Here is a 22,910-nt window from a genome sequence, read left to right on the forward strand (position 1 = left end):
CCTAGGGATCTGCACTGAAGTTAAAACTCAACTCTGAACATGGAAGGATGCATTAATAGGGTGGCCTCTCACATTTAAGCCCAGTGTTTCAGATTTAGACTGGGAATTTAAAGGAGCACCTTTCTTTTTTTTTTTCCAGATTCATAATTTATTGTACAAATTGGGTATTACATGATGAGTTGCCATTAGCTTCTTCAGGCATGAGACGTAACAGATGAGATTGGACATTTCAGAATCCATTTATGTTGCTTTCAGAGCTGAAGTTTGTTTAGGCCTTAACTTGAAGTATAACAAAGCAATGCCCATATGTGGCCAGTACACAATTCATTCTACCAGTGAGAGTGTAAGAGTTGAACTATTTTTTTAATACCAGTAAACTGGAATTGGCCGTCAGTTTCTGGACCTGGCATGACTTTGATCTTGGTCAAGTCACAGATTCTGCAGCCGACATCCTTCAACAAACCCAGCCACCAACTCCAGGAGCACCTTTCTTTAAAAATGTTTTTGAGGTAGTCTGCTCTGGAATTTGAAATCCTCCTGCTTCAGCGTCCCCACTACTGGAATGCCCTACCACAACCAGCCTAATTTTAATAATTAAATTAAATCTCAGCCACTTGTTAGAGTCAGAGTCAGCTGGGTAGAAAACAAAGCAGCTCTGTGATGGACTGTCTGTGTAGTAAAACACTCTCTAGTATTAAATTAGAGCTGTTAACTCTTTGGGGCTTTGAAAATGCCAGTGCTAAAGAGAAACCTCACCTCCTGTGAATGACCATATAAGGAAAACATTTCTAGGAAAAATATTGCAGAATTCACGAGCAGTTGTGTTTCTAATAGCCTCAGAATTTGGGAAATTTAAAGAGAATGGAAAGCAGCTGACTTAACCATTTTCCCACAGAAAGTTTCACCATTTCTGTATAAAGATGTATAATATATTCCTTAGAGACTGCACTCCAATTACTGAATCCTTTATTTGAATAAGTAGAGACTTTACTTTTTTACTCATCAGTAGTACAAAATGCCTTCTCAGCTCAAAAGTAGTGGAGGAAATTACTTATAAAATATTAACGAAGGAAGCAAAGATAAGTAAAGGCAGGTTTAGAAAGACAGTGACTTGTTTCTCAAAATGTAGTCTGAATTTTAGGAATAAAATCTTTCCTTCCTCCCAGACTTTGAGTCTCATAGGGAAGAATTGTGTTAACAGTTCTCTCTTGTTAGATTTTGCTGGGGTTTATCAGTCAATAGAAATATACTGAGGAATAAGATGTTTTATAGCTTAGATAGATAATTATTCTCACCAAAGCTAGTGTGAGAGTTCACCCAAGTCAGGAACCTCTGAAACATCAAGTATATATGAGGAAAATCCCTTTCTTTCTGAAATGTGGACTGTAGATCAACAGCACCATCAAAAGGGCCTGTGAACTATGAACAGTAGAGTCTTCTTAAAGGCAAGGGGCACATGTGTATTTTCTTTCCTTAAGAAAGAAAGCTCTTCAGTGTTTGTCAAGGCACATCCTTCATTTGTGCTGAACTTAAGGTGACAGCTGGCCTGGAACTGAGCATTTTCCCAGAACGTGGGATTTTCAGTGCTTCGACACTTAGTTGGTCACCTAGCTTTAGCCTTGCTCATTTCAGGTCATTGAGCCTGTCTCCTGCTCACCAGTGGTGCCTCTAGTGATTGTGAGAACCCCAGATGTTACTGTATATTTACATGCTTCTGAGGATGAGAACTGCTTTGAGTCTAGCTCATTGTATTGGGTTACTCTGGTCCCATGGACAAGACATTGCTGAAACAAGGTTAGACACATGAAGTTATCTTCAGCCTTAAAGTGAACAAACACAGGGGCTGGGGGAACTATCTCAGTGCATAGGAGGATAGGAGTTTGATCCACATTAAAAAAAAGCCAGATGAGACAATGCATAATTTTAATCCCAGTACTTGGAAGGCAGAAGCAAGCGGATCCTGTTCCCACTGGCCAGCCAGCCTAGCTTACACAGTAAGTCCCAGGTCAGTAAGAGACAGTCTTAACAAAAAAGGATGGAACGTGAGGAATGACTTCACCAGAGGTTGTCCTCTGACCTCTGTGCATACATGTGCACACACACCTGTATACACAGGTGCATCATCATGCATATAAATGTGCATGTACACAATAAGTAAATATACACCCCAGTTCATTTCTTTCAAATACCTTTGGCTCAAAAGGTGCAGGAAGAACAGGGGTCAATGTTAATTGAAAATCCAATACACGGGAAAAAAATCAATTTACAAACTTTTTACTCAAATCCTCATCTATCTGTGGTTCCTATTTATGAGTAATTACTGATTATTACATAGTATTCAAATTAATTTGTAAGGCCATTGTAATGAGGTCCAACATACAAATAATTTGGGAGTGTTAGTGAGATAATGGACCCTTTAGGATGACTAACCAACAATTCTTCTGCCTCTTTCCATCTCCTTTGAATCAGAAAATGCATTCCTAATGAATGAAACAGAAGAAAGATGGACCACCTCTGAGGTAGGCAGGTTTAGGGCAATAGCAGTAAGTGTAAGGGCAAGGATGTTATGGAAACCCCCTCACTAATTGTAGGACTATAGAACCTAATTGTGTGTTCTTATATGTAAAGAATGTAGATGCTAAGGACAATATTATTGCCTTAAAAAAAAATCCATCCTGGTTCTGTCATGTAAGGTTTTAAACACATTATATTGGGTACCCTTGGGTTGAAACATGTTCCCTTTCTGTTTCAAAACTGGTCAATATATTCTTTAACCTGATTGAACCTCATTTTTTCTCTTTAAGCGTGTGCTTGTTCACAGAGGTACAGCTGGAAGTCATGTTGTCATGACAACAGTTAAATACTGGGAGGACAGAGTCTTTCAAATGGCCAGTGACTGGGACTGTAATCATGATGTATAGACAGCTAAATAGTATAGGGGTGTAGAATTTGTAACTCAGCTCTGCATTGTCATGTCTGTTACTGACATGTAATTTTTGAACATGTGTTACATGTCATTTGCATATAGCTACACAGGACTCCCTCTCATCTATTGTGTTGTCAATAATCTCAAAACATTAATTTCCCTGCTCATAACTTTTGTTGCATTTTGTTTGTTAAATTCTAAATATATCAATGTGATACAGAAAGCCCTGCCCTCCCCCCTTAAAAAAACCCAACAACTTTGTTCCCTGTTGAACTTTCTACCTGGCATCTGGTATGGATCCATGCATATAAAGTCCTTGACTCCAGCATTTAAGAGCTGATAGAGATGACTGTCTCATAATGGAAACTATAGTACTAAATACAAAATTACCTGAAGAATTTGTCTCTAAAGGGATGGAGTAGCACAGGTTAATTTTGGGTTTTTTTTTTTGTTGTTGTTGTTTGGTTTGGTTTGGTTTTTGATGGGTGATTAAAAAAAAATTTTGCAGGGCTGCCTGTTTTTCCAGAGGACCTGAGTTCAGTTCCCAACATCCACATCAGGCAGCTCACAACTGCCTGTAACTCCAACTCCAGGGGGATCCAAAGCTTCTAACCTCCTCAGGAATCTGCACTCACATGTACACACACACACACACACACACACACACACACTGCATGAAAGTGACCTAGTTTTTAGCTTCAGTTGGGGAGGGTGAGTCCAGCCTAGGGGAACAACACAGAGAAAGGCTTTGAAAACAGAAATGTAGCATTACTTGAGACTCAATATTCAGGGGACCCCCACATTAGAAGGTGCCTAAAGGATTAAGATGGTAGAGGAAAACCATGGTGAAGAAGGCATTGAATGCCATATTGTTGGGAGTCAGTTCATTCTGTACAAGAAAGGAATGAGGGTTGATCAAAATGACCTTCTCTCAAAACTGACTGGGTAGAGCCACAATGACCAGTCATCTTCTGTCCATAGGTGATTACTGTCATGTGTTTAATGTTTGATTTTTGTTTCAAAAGTACACTTGCAGTTTGCATTGTTATTTTGAGATGAGCCATATTTACTTAAGAGGTATTCCTACCCCCATATACTTCCTTTAATTTCTTTCCTTCTATACATCCAACACATGGTTGTCATTGCTATGTGGTTCTCCATGATTTGACTCCTACTCAGTTTATTTCTCCATTACTTAATTGATGGGCCCCTATTGCCTCAACTTCCCAGGAGTACAAATAATCATGCAAGGATTGTATACTCTTGTACATATCCTCTAACAGAATTGGATGCAAAGGTGTATGGCATATGTTTGAAACTGCTAGGTCGCTGGGAAATATATTTTTATCTTCTTTAGAAAGAAAAAAAAGATGTGTTTTGCCGGGCATGGTGGTGCATGCCTTTAATCTCAGCACTTGGGAGGCAGAGACAGGTAGAGCTCTGTGAATTCGAGGGCAATCTGGTCTACATAGCGAGTTCAGGCCAGCTGGAGCTACAGGGAGATCTTGTCTCAAAAAGACCAAAAAAAAAAAAATTGTTTTTATTTGCAAATGAAATTGTTGATTGCATTTGACTGTTGTGATAGATGGGTGAATCGGGTTATGGGATTGTTGTCATTTTTTAAGGGTTGCTTATCAACCATCCATGTTTCTCAAACAGACCCAGAGGCTGTGAAAGAGGTCAGATTTTCCCAGGGTAGCCAGGTGAAATCTGGGCCAAGTGCAAGTACATATAGCCTTTATTCACAGTAAGAAAATTTGTAGTTCTTGCTCTGTCAGCAGAGTAGAATGAAGTTTCTTAATAAATTAGTCACTGAAGCATGAAGGGGGGAGGGTTAAAAAGGCATCACTCTTAAATAAAAAGCATGGAAAATTTACACTACAAGTGAACTCTTGCTTTTAAAAGCAATTTATACTGTTTGTTCCTTCAAAGGGAGTCAACAACAAAAAAATGTATTTTCTCAATTCTTTTCCACCCTTGGCCTCTGGTTGGATACTTCGCACAGTATAATATTTCCTAAAGGGAGGAATAAAAAGTGCTCTCAGTTCATCCATCAAAGCACATCTGTAACACAGCAAGACACACAGTTTGTTTCTCTGAGGCAGGAAGCACAAATGACTGTGGAGGACAGAGTTTTCCACATAATCAGACGTTTAGTCTCCACTGATGTTGGCCTGTTTTGTCTGCAACAAGAAAGACTTTGATACCACATCTGATTATTTGCTTCCAAAGAATGTTTCTTAGTCCCCACTTCTGAGACCTAAGGATCATCTGTGCGTGATGAGCAATCTTCTTTAGAAAGCCTTTCCTTTATAGGCATTTCTTTTCTAGAGAAAGAAATGGGGTATTAAAAAAGAGGATGCTCAGCACATACCAGAATTCAGGGGCAGATAAGCCGTCATTTATGAACAGACACTCAGTACCAGTACATCTAGCAAGAATAAAATGGAACAAACTCAGGACAAAACCTTGTATAAATCAGTTTTTATAAGTGAAAGAATGAGATTCTAAGATGAAAAGATAAAAACCCCACAGCTATTTTTGTAGTGCAATAAATTTTGGAGTCCCTCCCAGAGACCCTGTAGATAAGAAATCTCTAACGCCTCAAAGAACATTTTTCTTATAGGAAGATAATTTGAGCATATTGGCTGGAATCTGAAGCTTAGTGGGTTAACTAGTACATTTTGTGGGTGGATAAAAAATAGCAAACAGCGACTCTGGCTCCTTTTCGAAGATTGGAGCCAAGTAGGACTCAGATTCAGCAGGCACACAGAATGTCCCTCCCCAGCCTGTTTACCATTTTCCCTTCCTTTTCTTCTTGTTCTTCCTTGTTCCTAAAACTCCCATTCATATTGCTCCAGTTTGGACATTCTCTGTCATTTCTGAGAATAAAATATGAGAAAAGGGGCCACTGCCAACTGCATTCACTTATATTCCCAAAACTTGCATGGCACTCCTGCAGTGGATGAGACAGGTTTGGGAAGGAATTAATCTGGTCTTTGTTTTAAGCAACTTAAATCTGTTTGATTTGTGAATGATAGCATCTACATGAGACCCTTTGGGGGGCGGATTTTTGTTATTGGGGATTTGCAATTTAAACTCCAGCTATCTCCATATCCTAATCTATACAGAAAGAAAGTTCTTCTCAACTTTGAGCACAAATTTACTGTTTGAGAGTTTTGAGAATAATCATTCAAGTTACTGCTCCCTTCCTGGAGTTTTGGCTCAGGTACCTAATATTGTATTATGCTACCTTCTATTGTGAGTAAAAACAAAACCAAACAAAGAAACAAAACCCACTGTCTATATGTGCATCCCTGGCAGATGGGATCTGCAAATACTCCTGTCTCTTTGCTGTCAGTAGCTCAGTGTCTTTGGAAAAATTTGGAACTCTACATGCCACTTTCATCACTAGAGAAAGAAAAGCCAAGCTGTTACACAGTGTGTGGAAGCTAATTGATTTTAGCTTCTTGTTTTCCCCTGGAGAATCTTGGCTTTTCTCTCTTAATCTAGAATTGTACGTGCTGGAGGAAGAGGCTCGTGCAGATTAAAGAATTAAGAGTCTTTAAAGGCACACCTTTAGTCCCAGAACTTGGGAGGCAGAGGCAGGCGGATCTTTGTGAGTTTGAGGCCAGCCTTGTCTATATAGTGAGTTTCAGGACAGCTGGGGCTACAGGGAGACCCTGTCTCAAAAAGACAAAAAAAAAAAAAGAATCGAGTCTTACAGGAAATGAATCCCTGAATGTTGTTTGGTGTTTGTTGGTTGAATCTCCTGTGTACTTCTTAAGGATTGTAAAAATGAGGCCCAATACAATGTTTGTACTTGTAGCATTTGACAGTGTTTGGAAATGAGGTTAAAATGTTGGGATTGAGGGATTGTGGAAAATGAATGAGCCATATTTTATGAAGCAATAGTCCAACAATGGTGAAGTTTTTCAAACAGCACTCAACAAGTGGAGATTGAAAAGACTAGGTTTCTTTTTTAAATATTTTATTGGTTGTTTTTATTTTATGTGTATGAGTATATGGCCTGCATGTATGTAGGTGAACCCGTGTCATGCAATGCCCACAAAGACCTGAAGAGGGCATCGGATCCCCTGGAACTGGAGTAACAGACAGTTGTTACTGTAGTCCTTGAGGTTTATGCCTCAGGAATGGACACAGCTAGCTGCAAGGGAGGCTGGAAATATAGTGGTCATGTGTCAAATCAAAGTTGATATTGCTGTGGAGGAGAAGATTAGAGATGGATAAATATTGGCAGCATCAGCTATGGGTTACTTATTTCTGAGATCCAAATACCATACTTCCCATTGACAAAAGGGAAAGAACCAAATGGCTTACCCAATCAACTTTATTATTTTAAAAAAGCATTTACGCTTTATTAACCTGTTGTATAATGTGATGACAAAATAAAACAGCCCAAGTTAGGGTAAAAAGACCCCAAAGAAATGTAGCCAGTTTCTGGGTTAAAAGCGAAAATGTCCTTGGGCCTGTTAGCAACACACTCTGTTCCAAAGGCAAAAAATGTCAAAATGTCAAAAGTATTTGGGAGCTTGTATCTAATCCTTAAAACATTTTAGGGTTACCTCTTCAGAGGGGGGAATGTTGGAGGGGAGGGAGTGGGCATGGATTTGATCAAAATATCTTATATACATGTATGAAATTCTCAATAAAGTTTTTGTAAAAGTTAAAAAAAAATAAAAATAAGACAGCCCAGATATGATGTGCAACCTTCACTGTTGCCTTGGGCCCCTGTGCCAACTTCCTCTTCCTTTTTTTTTTTTTTTTTTTTTTTTTTTTTTTTTTGTCTTCCTGTAGCCCCAGCTGCCCTGGAACTCACAATGTAGACCAGGCTGGTCTTGAACTCACAGAGATCTGTATCTTATCAAAGATTTTCAAGAGTCATCTTCTATTCTAATATTTAACATAGATAAGGAAGTCAAGTCCTCAGCATGCTATACTTTTTTTTTTTTTTTTTTTTTTTGTCTTTTTGAGACTGGATCTCCCTGTAGCCCCAGCTGGCCTGGAACACACTGTGTAAACCAGGCTGGCCGCTAACTCACAGAGATCCACCTGCCTCTGCCTATGAGTGTTGAGACTAAAGGTGTGTGCCACCACACCTGGCTGGCATGGTATACTTTACAATAATAATGACCTTGGACTTGGTCAAAGTATCACATGGAATAACTAACAGCTTATCATCACCGCTCTTGTATACCAGCCTGAGGACCACAACCCTAAGAGAAAAATACATTGAAAAGCTTGCCAAAATAATAGAAAAGAAAATTGACTCCATTTAACATACCTTCAAGCCTTTCTCTTTGGAAAAGATGTGGCACTGGTGGTCAAATGGAAATTCCTGCTTGTGATATTTTCTCTCTTCTACGCAGTGTGAAATAATAAGAAAATGAAGTGGTAAGAATGGACCAATGGAGGAGGTGGCAGCTGGATGTATTCATTCTCTATGAAATTTGCAGTTGCGCTTTGCTCGATTTCCATAGTCATAGTTCTTCCTTGCAATCTGTTTAAGACTAGGCACTAAATACCTGAACTCAAAGGCAAAGAATTGAATGCCTGGCTTGTTGGTCTGCCGACAAATCCTGTCTGATGTTGAATAGGATATCCATACTGTTGTCAGTCACTAGGTGTGAGGGGCAAGATGGCAAGAGGGAAAAAGAAGTAATGTACCATGCCTGGCAATTTTAGTTAAATGTATTTTAGTCTTTGCATTTAAAAATTATCAACACATTGCTGATTGTAAGACCAGCCCCGTGCCCCCCAGTCCATTCTCCATCCATTGTTATGCCTAGACTTAGGTTCTGGAGGTTTATTGATTTTGGTGCAACTTATTTCCCCAACACTCCTCAAAATAAAACATGGCTCTTCACTCATTTAAATGTATATGCTAAGATGTTTTTTGAGGAAGGAAATGGGAAGATCCTTAATCTTCAGGCATCTCAATAGTGGTTATAGATCATGCTTGATTATGCTTGCTGCATACCAGAAATGGCAATCATGTCCTTAGGTTATATTTCATACTGTATTAGTTACTTTTGCTTCACTGTGACCAAAATATCAGACACAAACAAGTCTTATGGCTCTGTCCATCATTGGGGCAGGGAGTGGGGGCAGGATACTGAAGCTTCTTCCTAGGTGGCAGGAACAGGAGACAGTGTCTGTTCACAACCCACTGGGAAGTACAGAATATTGATTAGAACCAGGTGTAGGTGGAGCCTTCAAAGGCTGCTCCACGTGCCCTACCTCTCTAACCAGGCCCCACCTAATGGCTCCATAGCCTTCAGAATCACTTCAAAAGCTCAGGACCAGTGCTGAATGTGAACTTGCAGAGGACATTCTAGAGTCAAATCTGTGATAGTTAACATTGTATTTCTCAGTCTTAGGATTATATCAGTTTAATATATTCAGATGTCTGTAGGTTGGTTTGGCTAGGTGGGTATTTATAAGTATAAATTATCCTTCTGGATAATTTCTAGCTCTTTTTTTTTTTTTTTTTTTTTTTTGCCTTTTGAGATGGTCTCCCTGTAGCCCCAGCTGTCCTGGAACTCACTATGTAGACCAGGCCGACCTCGAACTCACAAAGATCTGCCTGCCTCTGCCTCCCAAGTGCTGGAATTAAAGGCATGTGCCACCACGCCTGGCCCAATTTCAGCTCTTATGTTTTGTGCTTTTTGATCTTTGAGTTTGTAGGGTTCTCCTATATGTGTTGTATTTTGATATTGGTTGACAGTCTGAGAACAGAAATGATCACCTCTTTTCTCTCCCACCAGCATCAGATTGCTTCTATTCCATCATACTTTCCCATGAACAGGAGACGGAACTGAGCCTTCTCCAAATGAAAGGTCTTAGGCATGAGGCAGCAAGACAATTCCTCCAAACTTCCTTTCTGCTTCACTGAGGATCCAGATACATGACATAAAACACCCAAGGCATGGGTGATTAAAGAGACATGGGAAGGCTGCAAATGGTAGAATGCAAATGCTCAGTGGTAGCGTGCTTTCCCAGCATGAATGAGGCCCTAGGTTCTTTCTTTAATACCTAGCCCCCAAAAAGTGCTGTGTGTTCCAACCATCCTTTCCTCAGATGACTTAACCATTTCTAAACTGCCATAAGAATGGACAGGTGGTGTTATCTGGTTTTCTTTATTTAAAGATAAATTGCCTTTTTAATTGGAAAAAAAAAAGCTTGGCTGTTGGAGACTTTCAGAAGTCTTGTTTTAGTGAAGGAAGTGCATTGTTTGAAATATTTGCTAAACTTCAATGGAAAAATCCTTAGCTATAAATAACTCCCTGTTTCATGTAACGGTTTTAAAGGAATATATGCAGACAAGTGAAGGACATTAACACTTCTAAAACTGCTAAGGGTTTTAATGTAACTGTTAACACTGTCACAGGAAGACTCAGTTGTATCTTGCAAGCCGATATCAAGACATATAAGGGCCTTGAAACCATATAGAGGGATTTTTCTTCTACTCTACAGGTAGTGCATCAGGATTCTGGGAATTCACAGATTTGGGGCACTCTGGGTCTCATTCCTCAGTTGCCACAGCCAATATTTTTGCCAGTCCTTTTGGCCAAGGAAGGTTTCAAACCAATTCTAAGCAGTGACTGTTTGCTGTTTGGAATGCTCAGTAGCTCTATAATTAACCAGCTAGACTCCAATACTATCTGGGTACTTTTGTCTTCCAAAGTTAGTGATAGATTCTGTTGAAAATAAAAGGCCTTATTTGTTCTATGCTGACAATGAAGATGTGGGGCCAGAAAATATAAAAGAACAAAAAAGGGTGGAGGGAATGAGGCAGGCAGGCCACTGTTCAGTCAGAAAAAGTTTTAAGGATAGGAATGTAGCTCAGTTGGTCAAGTGTGGGCCTAACATGCCAGACGCCTGGGTTCAATCCCCAGTACTGCTGTAAACTGGAGTGGACGCCTGTAATCTCAGTACTCTAGAGACTGAAGCAGGAGGATCGGGAATTCTAGCTTATCTTCCATCTCAACCAGTTCCTGGCCATCTGGGTGTCATAAGACCCTGTCTAGAGCAGCAACACTAAGAAAATGTTTTAAGGTCTGAATACAATGTTCATAGTTTGGATTGAACTATTTGGCTCCATCAGGAATAAACTACTCAAAGAGAAAGCAACCACAGCGATAGCCTAGACCTTGGAAATCAGAGGATTTTCTTCTTTAAGAATGGGAGCGTGGTTTACATTCGTCTGATTTTTTTTTGAGTCAGGGTCTCCCTGTAGCCACAGCTGACCCAGATTCCCAATGGACACCAGGCTGGCCTCCAACTCACTCCGAGTGCCAAGTACTGGGATTAAAGGAATGCGCCACTATACCTGGCTCTTCTGAACTTTTTTTCACAAAAATATTTTTGTTATTATTTTTATTTTGTATGTATGAGTGTATTGTAGGTAAGTGCACCCATGTCGTGCAATGCCCACAGAGAACAGAAGAGGCTGTCAGATCCCCTGGGACTAGAGTTACAGACAGTTGTTAGCTGCCATGTGGATGCTTTAAAACACAAATTACAACCTGTAAATTTTCCCTTTACATAAAGGGGCCTTAAACCTTATTATAAACCCCTTATCCCCATGAGTGACTTTTTTGTTGTAGTGGCATAGCAAGTTCTTTCCTACCATGTGACCTTGCATTTGGTGTTCCTCCGCCAGGATGACTAGCCCCTGCCAGTTTAGAAAGAACTTCCTCAGAGACCTTGCAGACCACCCTGTTTAGAAAGTCAACCCAATCCCCACATGTGATTGGTCCCATTTCTCAGTTTGTCTCATTTATTGCTATATCCATCTCTCCCTTCTAGGTGTTGATAGATGTTGATAGGAAGCCCTCATTACTAAAGGGGAATGCATGGATGGGTTCAGTTTGTAGATACATTTCATGTGTTTCATTCTGTAGCCGGTGGCTACCCTTCCTGTTTTCCTAGGCCAATGGTTCTCAAAAGCATAGGGTTTTGAGAGCAGCAGTGGGGCTGTTAGAAATGTACATTCTTGGGCCCCAGCCCACGAGAGCCAGAAACACTGGGAATAGCCCCAGCCCACCAGAGCCAGAAATACTGAAAATAGCCCCAGCCCACCAGGTGACTCAGATGTTGCAGGGCCCCATTGGTCATAATTTCGTCTGTACCCCAGGCTCAGAAGCATAGCCTGACCCAGGCTAGACAGGAAATGCTTATGGATTGCTTTCATCCATCATACCCCACACACTGAAAGCACTGGGCACATAGTGGTAGTGAATGTTCTGAGACCTCAGAAATGGGTTGTGCTCAGTAGTGCAGATCTTGCTAAATATAGACTCTAGCTCACCCAGTCCTGCTTCCCGTGCCCTCCACAAAGGAGAGGATGTTCCTTACTAATTTGTTTTTCCTTGATTCTTGTGTTCCTGAAAGAGAGCCAGGGAAAGGGTGATTAGAGGCAGGAGAGTGTGCCCCTCACTCTGCAGGTCCCTAGGGTTGGCCAGATCCTGGAGGGAGCCAGGGTGGAGCCAGGCGCTGGGCACTGCTGGTGGTGCCTGAGGTGGCTGAATGGGCGGGCTCTTGCTACTCACAAATGGGATCCTTGTTCCCATGCCAAGTATTACTTTTGGCCCAAGAGCCTCCCAGCACAAGAGGGACTTTGTAGGGCCATCAGCTTTGCTATTTTTACTCTCCGACTTCCAGGCCCTGCTTCCTGTTTCTTCAAAAAAGAATATAAAGCACAGACAGGGGAGCCACAGGACCATTCTGTGAGTTTTAGCCCCCACCCTGACTTGTCCCTATCAGCATATGACAGAATCTTCAATGTGATGCAGTACTGACGAGAACCTCAGTTCTGGGAGAAAACTTCTTAGGTACAAGGTCCATTTGGGGGAAGGAGGAAAAAACACCTCAGGATGAGTCTCAGATTGTCTGAGGTCGGGATTTCCTCTCTTAGTTTCTAACAGGAAATGTGAGATGACCTGCTTTATGGGGACTGGATTGGGAGTCAGGCATTTGAAAGAGTATTTGTGACTGTGGACCCAGAATGCTGGGTGGTGGGTGCTCCAAGCCAAGCATCCCTGGGAATCCTGGTACCATTACTTAATTCTTGACGTTAGTCAAGTCAACTGCTGGTCTCATAATCTCATCAGCCCTGCAGCACTGTTTTCTTTATTTTTGATTTTCACTTGTGATTTTTTTTTATTGTTTTATTATTTATCCCTAAACTTTCTATACTGATTTTTTTTCCCCAAGTTTCTGAAAAAGTGAATATTCTTTCTGTATCGGGGCATACCTTATTTCCTTGAGTTTAAAATCATTTACTGTCTGGGGTTAGCAGTAGTACCTCCTCCTCAGGGCAGCAGCTGTGGACATGCCCAGAAACCCTGCAGTAAAGCACATGATCCACATCCAGCCAGGCTCGTGGTAATCCTCCTAGAGTCTATAATATAGCTGCCTAATGGCTGAAAGGCCTGGGTCCAGCCTTGCCTTCTAGCTGGGATTGTTATGAGCATTTAATGCAGTAATGTGCATGAACACATGCTTTGCTTTAGTGAGGAATAGAGGACTTTTCCTTAGTGAAGAAGACCCCAGACCCCCCAGAAGGTAGAAACTAAAAAAAAATCATACACATGGGGCTGAAGAGATGGGTCAGCAGTTAAGAGCACTGACTACTCTTGAAGAGGACTGAGTTTGGTTCCCAGCACCCATATGGTGGCTAACAACCATCTGTAACTCCCATTTCCAGGGGAATCTCACACCCTCCTCTGGCCTCTGCAGACATTACACACACATGGTACGCCCACATACTTGCAGGCAAAACATTTATACACATAAAATTTAAATAAAGTAAAAATCATACACAGGCATTAAGCAACTTTGCCCATTTGGAGTTGATCTGCATTTGAGAGGAACTTAGGGAAAGTAAAGCAATAAAGTGCTTAGAGCAGGGGGATGTATTTATTTTAAAATCATGAAGTGATTTTTCTCATTGAGGGGAGGAGTTGAAGGAATGTACTGGGGTGAGTCTGGAGCTGCCTCTAAGGCTGGCCCTGTGAGCTCAGGGAGCTCAAATGATCTTCTCCACTGAAAAAGTCACCAGGATATTATCTTCTTGTCTCCTTATCCTTGGAATCGTGGTGGCCTTTGAACCCCAACAGTTTCCATACTGAGCATTTTCTTGTTCCTTAGGTGAGGGGAAAGTTATTGTGAATTTAGTAAATTGAGTATGTTAGTATATTATTGGCTTTGGACACCTACAGTGTATGGGCAACTGTTGCTTGTCCTGTGCCCCTTTGTTGAGAGTATTTACATGCCACCCAGTGAGGCAGTTACTCTTCAAACCTGTTGTACTATGAGCATCTGAAGCTCTAAGAAGCTGGGTAACTTGTCAAAGGTCATTGAAACAGAAAGTGGCCCAGCTAGGTACGAAGGGCCCCTAGGGCATTCCCACTGAATTCCCAGGCCAGGCTGCATAAAAGCATGGCAGCACACTGGACTCTGAATCGGCTTCACTCACTGGAGCCACCAGGAGTCATGAATGAACTCCTTTTTTGTTGATATTCTCTCTGTAGGTGTTAAAACTACCCTGACTTGGCCAACTTCCTTTATATGTGTGTATGTGTTAGAGAGAGAGAGAGAGAGAGAGAGAGAGAGAGAGAGAGAGAAAATAATACCTAGCTAGTTTTTAAAAAAAAAAAAAGGAAACAATATTGTGTGTGTAGGCCAGAGGTCAATGATGGATGTCTTCCTCAATCACTCTCTACTTAATTTAAAATTTTTTTACATTTATTTATTCATTCTTTTTTTTTTTTTTTTTTGGTACATAAGTATGAGTATGTGCATACTCACATTTGTGCCCTGACACGTGTAGAGAGGACAGCTTTCAGGAATTAGTTATCTCCTTCCACCCTATGGGTTGGGGGGTGTCAAACTCAGGTCATCAGGCTTGGTGGCAAGCACCCTGTGAGCAATCTTGCTGGCTTTGTTTCTGAGGCAGTCTCTTCACTGGCCTGGAACTCATGGATTCCACTAGGTGGCTGACCAGTGAGCTCCAGGAATCCTCCCAAATGCTTGGATTTTAGAAATAGGCTGCCACACCTGGCTTTTATGTGACTGCTGGGGATCAGGTCCTCATGCTTACATGGTGAACCCTGTACTAACTAAGGCATCTCCCCAGCCTCCTTTTATTTTTTTTTTCACTTGTGAAAAAATACGTCTTTAGAAATATCCAAGCTAACAAGTAATTATAAAGGGAACATCCATATCACCACCAGTAAAAATTTTTTAGACTATAAAAGACCCAGATATGCCTTTTTCTGATAAGAACTCCTCCAAGCACACACATGTTTTTGACTATTCATCAGCCTGTTTTGTGTGTGTGTGATGACTGTGTCTTTGCATTTAGTTTGACCATTTACATCTGTTTCACTAAATCATATAACTTAGTTGTTGAATTTTTATCTGACTGGAGATTTAGTGAGTACAGTGTCTCTTGTCTTTCTCCTCATCAGTGGTATGTTTGTGAACTTTGAATTGTTGTGCACAACCATACTTAGTAGCTAGCTCATTTTTGATATTCTGCTGTAAATCATTCTTGTATAAAAAGGGGTCTGGGTTGTTTGGCATTTTGGACCATTTTCCTGTTGCTGTTATGATTTGTTACCTGGTACTCATGTGTCAATTCTCTAGGGCACATAGTAGGTGTAGAGTTGTGGGTCATAACATAGAGATAAGTTCAACTTTGTTAATTAGTGTTATTCTTTTTTTTCCAATGTGTTTGTATCAGATCTACCCTTTACTAATGTATACAACTTCTCATTGTTTGGCCTGCCTGCCTTCAATTGGTATTGTAGTTTTGGGGGGTTTTTTGTTTTTTGTTTTTTGTTTTTTTGTCTTTTTGAAGCAGGGTCTCCCTGTAGCTCCAGCTGTCCTGGAACTCACTATGTAGACCAGGCTGGCCTCGAACTCACAGAGATCCACCTGTCTCTGCCTCCCGAGTGCTGGGATTAGAGGCGTGCGCCACCACGCCCAGCTTGAAGTATTTTTTAATATTTACCAAGGCTGTGTAAGGATGTTATATTGTGACTTGAAGTATTAAAATCTTCGAGAGGCTTTCTGTCTATTTCCCCAGTCCAACTCTCCTATCAGTCTCTCATTAAGTACCCCACAGCTGGTCTGAGTTCCAGTTCTGAAGGTGAGAAACAGACAGGATCCCGTGGAGGGCTTTTTATACTCTAATACTGACTCTAACCTTCAAGAGGACCTCATGATTCACCCAAGAAAAAAGAATTTCTCTAACATAGAGACCTTTTAGGGTATTCCTACTAGAAACTAAGAATATCCCATTGTGATTTCAAAACTCTTAAGCAGATCTGTCAAAAGAAGATGTGTGACAGGATCTTGCTTAGGATCAGAAAAGCAACAAAGTCACCACCACCACTTCCTTTCCACAGGATGGGCTCCAGTGCTCTCTGTCCTTGAGAAAGCTTCACAAAGTATTTGAGAGTCATCAGGGATCAAAGCTCTGGCTTCTAGTTACCAGTGTTTTTATGTGCCTTTCCCATGGTGGGACCCATCTGGGGGCAGCTGTCTTATACTCCTTTGCAGTATTTTAAGCAATCTTATGACCAAAGAGCAACACCTTTGTATTTCAGTGTCTTGGCCCCACAGTACTTTTGTTTTAGCTATGCTTTCATTTAAAGCAAAAATTTCAAAGGATTGATCCCTGGTTCCAAGAAGTATCATACACACAAGGCAACTTTATTAGATAAAAATGAAGCCACTGTGATTGACAAATTGTAGAAGAACCTGGGATTTTATCTACCTGCACCGCTACCTCCCTCTCCAATTTGGTAACAATTTAAAACCTTAGACTCTCAAGGATGAAGATACTTCCTTATGTATGAATCAAAGTATATTGAAACTGTGCAGAGTAAACAAAATTAATGTGAGACTCAGATGACTTATTTCCTACTTTTTCTAGAGGAACCTGTATGTACAAAAGAGATAGAAAATCCCATCCAAGCCCCCTTGTTCTCTGGCCCAGGACTCTTACTGATTGATCATTTATATAGTGGCCATTGTTGTCTGTAAGGTTCCAAGACCCCCTGTGGGTACAAAACTCTGAGGATGCTCAAGTCCCTTAGAGGAAATGGCCATAGTATTTGCGTATAGGTATGCACATCTTCTCATGTACTCAATTTATTTTAATTTTATTAATTGGTATTTTATGTGTTTTGCCTGCATGTGCGTAACTGCACCATGTACCTGCAGTGTCCATAGAGTCCAGAAAAGGGCATTGGATTCTCCTGGAACTAGAGTTACAAACAGTTGTTCACTACCGTGTGGGTGCTAAGAACTGAACCTGGGTCTTCTGCATGAACAGCAAGCGCTTTTAACCACTGAGCCATTTGTCCAGCTCTACCCCCGTGTACTTTTAAGTTGTCTTTAGATTACCTCTAATGCCTCATAATACAAGTGCTATTTAAATAGTTGTCATATTATATTGTTTAAGAAGTGCTGACAAGATCTGGTTAGAGAGACTCATGCCTGTAATCCCAGCATTTGAGAGGCTGAACTGCAAGTTTGAAATCAACTTGGGCCAAAAAGGGAGTTCCAGACCAGCCTGGACTACAGAGTAAGACTCAAAAACAATGAAAAACAAAACAAAGAAGGTAAAAATAAAGTAATGATGAGGGAAACTGTCTGTACATGTTCTGTAAAGACATTTTAAAATATTATGACTCTTAGCCAGGTGATAAGGCCTGTAATCCCAGCCAAAGTAGGAGGAGCACCTGGTCAAGGCCTGGGCTACAGAATAAGTTCAAAGCCAGCCTGGACAACTTAATGAGTCCCTTTTGAAAAAATGAAAAATAAAAAAGAGGCCCTGGGATACAGCTCCGTGGTAGAGCACTTGCCTGGCATATACAAAAGGCCCTTGGTTCAATTCCCTAGGACCTAAAACATGTGCACAACCGTGTTTGTGTATGGTCCTCATTTGGTCTTATCCGCCGATATGGGACCTGCAGATGTGGAGGACTGATGGTATTTGTCTGTAAGCATAGTCAGATGCACCATTAAAAAAAATAGATAATGACCCTAAATAAATGTTAGCCATCCTGAGAGTCATGTAGTTGCTCTGTTCTGTGACAGTGTACAGAACTGATTTCTTCAGAATTCCTTTTTTACTAGGTTCCAAATTCATTATTGGAAGATGTGATGCCATCATTTCTTCCTCCTTTATTCATTCCTTCCATCAGCTTCCATCTGTCTGTCCATCTGCTGTTAATACCTGCTCTGATAGGTGTGGGAGACAGGCTGGTGGGAGGGACCAACATGTGTCTGCCTTTTCAGAGTTTTATTCCAACAAAATCTTAACAGAAATTTAAAATACAAACCAGGTAAAAGTGGGTTTGGTTTGAATAGAGCAGCTCTTCCTGATATCAGGAGCAAAGTCCCCTTCATATATGGTCTAGGTGCCTCCTCTAGCGACCTGGCTTAAAAACTTCTGTCCTTGATCTGACATGATTTCAAATTCCGATAATGTGTGTGACTGTTCCTTAGGCACAAGGACAAATGTGCACATTCTGGACCTCAGACTTTGTAAAGCATGAGGTAGGAACAGGTAGCTTCTGTGCTCCCTTTTCTACCTCAGAGCTTTGTCTAAGAGCCATAGTATGAGGCCCTACAAGGACCCCCATGTACTAGAGACTTCTCCAACTTTGCCCTGTGTGCTTTAAAATCTTTCCTGCCCCAGTTGAGAAGCTGAAAACAAAAGGATTGCAGAAGTGGCCCATGTACCTCTTTTTTTTTTTTTTTGGTCTTTTTGAGACAGGGTCTCCCTGTATCTCCAGCTGTCCTGGAACTCACTATGTAGACCAGCAGGCTGGTCTTAAACTCACAGAGATCTGCCTGCCTCTGCCTCTGCCTCCCGAGTGCTGGGATTAAAGGCGTGCGCCACCATACCTGGCCTCTTTTTGGTCTTTTTGAGACTCTGTAGCCCCAGCTGGCCTGGAACTCCTTCTGTAGACCAGGCAGAGAGATTCACCTGCCTCTACCTCCTGCTGGGATTAAAGGCGTGAGCCACCACCCCCGGCCCATTTACCTCTTTATTATTATTATTATTATTATTATTATTATTATTATTATTATTATTTTATGTGTATAAGTGTATTGCCTGCATGTCTTCTGTGAGTGCACCTGTGTCATGCAACATGCGGAGGTCAGAAGAGGGTATCAGATTCCCCTGGAACTGGAGTTAAGGATGGTTCATAGCCTCCATGTGGGTGCTAGGAATCGAACCTGGGTCCTCTGCAAGAGCAGTCAGCGCTCTTAACCACTGAGCCATCTCTCCAGCCCCTTTTAAACTTTAAAAAAAAAAAAGAAACATTTATTTATTATTTTTATTTTATGTGTATGCAAGTATTGCCTGCATTGTAGGTAAGTGCACCCATGTTGTGCAGTGCCCACAGAGGTCAGAAGAGGCTGTCGTCGATTCCCTGGGACTGGAGTTACAGGCAGTTGTTAGCTGCCATGTGGGTACTGGGATTCAAACCCGGGTCTTCTGCAAGAACAACCAGTGCTCTTAACTGCTGAGCCTTCTCTCCAGCCCCCCCCCCCATTTACCTTTTAAAGGGGGACAAGAAAAAAAAGAGTGGTTTCTGCAAATTTTGGTTAGCTTGAAATTATGTAATCTTGTTTACTTTTCCTGTGGAGGTGGGGGAAGTCCCCATCATAATTTGAGACTCATGGTAGTTTTGCCTCTGGCAAGTTGAAATGAGAAAAGTAAATGCTGGGACACCAAAAACTTCGTGGATGCACAACTGTGCGCTTGGGTTTAATCAACCTCTTTGTTTGGTTTCTCCTTTTCTTCTGTGCCTGTAACAGCCTCTGTGGTGCATGCCCACATGATTCAGTGATGTGCTGAGCAAGGCCCACATGTGTGCTCATTGGAAATGAAGTAAAGCATTCTTGCTTTTTGTATGGCTGTGTAGAAAAGGTCTAGTTTTTAGGATAGAGTGATGCTCAGGTCTGAGCTCAAGTTGAAGTGTCTCCGCCTACCCACACCATTGCAGCTAGCTGCTATTCCATCCCTGTGAATTTCTTCTACTGTTTCTTCTCTTGCTCTTTTATTCCTGTTGTATTCAACTCAAGTCCAAGAAGGAGATTTTTAATTACTTAGTCAATTTGTATTTTATGTGTGAGTGTTTTGCCTGCATGTATATAAGTGCACTATGCACATGCAATACCCACGGAGGCGGAAGAGGATGTCAGATTCCCTGAAACTAGAGCTGTGGACAACTGTTAGCTGCCATGTGGGTGCAGCAAACCGAACCCAGGTCCTCTGAGAACAGCCAGTGCTCCTAACCACAGAGCCAGGCCCAAGAAGGAGATATTTTTATGTTTAGGTTGTGAGCCTGAGCTCTAGCCTTAGAAGGAGATTTTTTTTTAAAGCAAGTAATTACTCAATAAATTGATGAAATATTGATGTAGGTCAAGGTCCAGTAGGTATGTTTTATTTGGCATGAATAATGCTTAAAAATTATTTGTTGACTTTGAATATCTTTGGACTTTGCAGGTGCTTTCCTGTTCACTACACTCTCCCCCAACCCCTGTGACCTCTCACCAATTTCATGTGTTTTCATTACTTACCCATTTTTAGAGTCAGTTTGGTCCTTCATTGAATTCCACAGCTATTTCAGTGTACTTTTACTGAAAGTGTTCTGTATGCAATTTAGAGCTATAGAATACTGAAAAGGCACTGCTTCTTTGTAGGTGTTTAGATGTAACTATAGTACTTATCTATAGAAAGTGGTTACAGAAATCTAGAGTTGTAGCCAAGAAGGGTGTGTAATGCCAACCAGTCTTCCTGATTGACAGTGGGATCCAGTAGGCTCTGTGTAGGCATGTGGATTTTCCTGAGTAGTTGACTCCAGTTCATGGAGCTTTAGCGTCCTCATAGGGTTCTTGTAGGTTTTTACATCCATATTCACAGTTCTTCCCGTGTTTCCGCCATGTTCATATTCACACGTCAGCCTGCCTTTCCAGTTCTTCCCGTGTTTCTGCCATGTTACCACTGTATGTGGATAGGATGGTTTTAGTTCTGCTTGTGGCTGGCGGTGCTGAACATGGAAGATTCCTTTTGCTCCCTCAATAAAGTCATCTCCTTTTTCTCATTTCTCAGCAGATATCTGGAGTGATCAGTCATTTCAGACAGATCCAGATTTGCCGCCTGGCTGGAAAAGAATCAATGACATTGCTGGGACCTATTACTGGCACATCCCAACAGGAACAACGCAGTGGGAACGGCCCATCTCCATCCCAGCAGATCTTCAGGGTTCTAGGAAAGGGTCACTTAGCTCTGTAACACCCTCTCCCACTCCAGAGAATGAGGTAAAGTGGAGTCTTTTTACCTGCTTAGTAGATGTAACTCATAATTTCTCTTTAGACTAGCAACCTCTGTCTTGACAGGTCATCCAGGTAAGCATTCTGATTTTATACATGTTGTATTTGAAATCTTAGTAATTTTTTTCCTCTTTGTAAATAGTGCTAATATCTTGTTTGGGCCTGTTTTCACTTTTAATGAATTTTGGTCTCTTGAAACATGATTCTAGATACAAAAAACCAAGAGTTTCTGATTAATGAGAAGTGGTTATGATTCCCTAGGGCTCATCATGGAAGTAATCTTACTCTGTGGGTACCATTGCATAGAGCTGGCTCAATGAAATATTTCCACGAAGAAGAACATCCCTTGGCCAGCCATGTCATAATTACTGCCTATCTTATTAGCCTTGGGTTCATTTGCTAGTGTGCAGGGGATGTCTGTAAGTACAGCCCTTGAGACCCCATAAATGCTTAATTTCTATTTAAAGAAAAAAAAAAAGAGATGTGCTTATTTAGCAAAAGTGACATTATTTTGGAAATAATTAGCAGCATAAATTTCTGGTATCCCTGAGGAAGAAATCTGGATGTTTAAACAAAGAATTGAGACGTTAAAAAATTCCATTGTAGTATTTATTAATGTAAAGATTCCTGCAACGAACCTTTGTGAATCCTGGTAACAGCACACTCAAGAGAATTGTCATAGGGAAAGGTCACAGTCAAGTGATTTATTTATTTATTTGTTTATATCAGTGGTTTCTCTAATATACAGGTATTTCTGCCTTTTTCTGGTGATAATCTTTAAACAGTTCATTTTCTCTTCATTTGAGGACATGAGTGCATTTGAACTTTATCCCTAGCTGGCAGAGCTCTTCTCTGTTTGCAGCTCTTCCCACCCATCCCATCTTTAAAAACAGACAGCATCTTATTCCTAACTCTTCAATTCATAATTTGTTCTTCTCTGGGAGGCAGTAGTCTAACCACCTTCCTACTTTTAGAGGGCTTCAGCATCTCCTTTCCCCAGCCACAGCCTCCATTCTCCATCTTTAGAGAGATGGGTTGGAACTAGCTCTATCATCTTTGGTAGATGAGAGCCTTAGCTGGGCTGGACTTTGCTCTGCTCATCAGGCATGTGATTCAGTGGCACTAGATGATTTTGATAATTTTTCATTGAATCCCAATATTTCTACATCCTGAGCAACTTCTATTCAGTGACTTATTCATCGTGTGTTAGGTGTGCTGAGAATAAAAATGAACCAGCCCTCAATAGGTTTGGTATGAAAGGATTCACTTCCTGTCTCATCGTGGACATGCCCTGGACTTGCTCTTTGTTTTTGTTTTGTTTTGTTTTGTTTTGTTTTTCTGCAGTTTTTATAAAAATTATTTATTTTTTGTTATTTATTTAATAACCACATACTTAGAAGAAGCATTTCATTACAACAACATTGACATATTCAATAATATTTTCCTGAGCTAAGATGTATCTCTTTCAAAAATTGGCTGTAAATTTTTAGGTTTCAGTTGGATTATTACAGTTATACAATCTTTTACTCATTATAAACTCTATAAGACATAAAATTAAATGAGGTTTTAACATTTAAAAAAGATCTCCAATTCA

The 22,910-nt window shown here is 40.9% G+C and overlaps 1 protein-coding gene and 1 pseudogene across 19 annotated transcripts in view; one reads left to right on the forward strand and one right to left on the reverse strand.

Moving 5' to 3' along the window:
* The window catches only part of Apbb2 (amyloid beta precursor protein binding family B member 2), a 364,818-nt gene that overhangs the window by 226,967 nt on the left and 114,941 nt on the right, over positions 1-22,910 (forward strand). For 11 of the 19 annotated variants that reach the window (XM_029560692.1, XM_008827233.3, XM_008827231.3 and 8 more), the window contains one exon: positions 21,096-21,304. In XM_029560692.1, the coding sequence (XP_029416552.1) occupies positions 21,096-21,304 (209 nt within the window). Of the gene's footprint in view, positions 1-5,894; positions 5,901-21,095; positions 21,305-22,910 lie in introns of those variants that run through there. The other 8 variants (XM_017796659.2, XM_029560695.1, XM_017796660.2 and 5 more) reach the window with 4 other exon arrangements.
* Positions 241-410, reverse strand: LOC103729237 (annotated as a pseudogene).

The sequence above is a fragment of the Nannospalax galili genome, unplaced genomic scaffold, assembly GCF_000622305.1.
Source record: "Nannospalax galili isolate Female #2095 unplaced genomic scaffold, S.galili_v1.0 scaffold772, whole genome shotgun sequence".
Lineage (NCBI taxonomy): Eukaryota > Metazoa > Chordata > Mammalia > Rodentia > Spalacidae > Nannospalax > Nannospalax galili.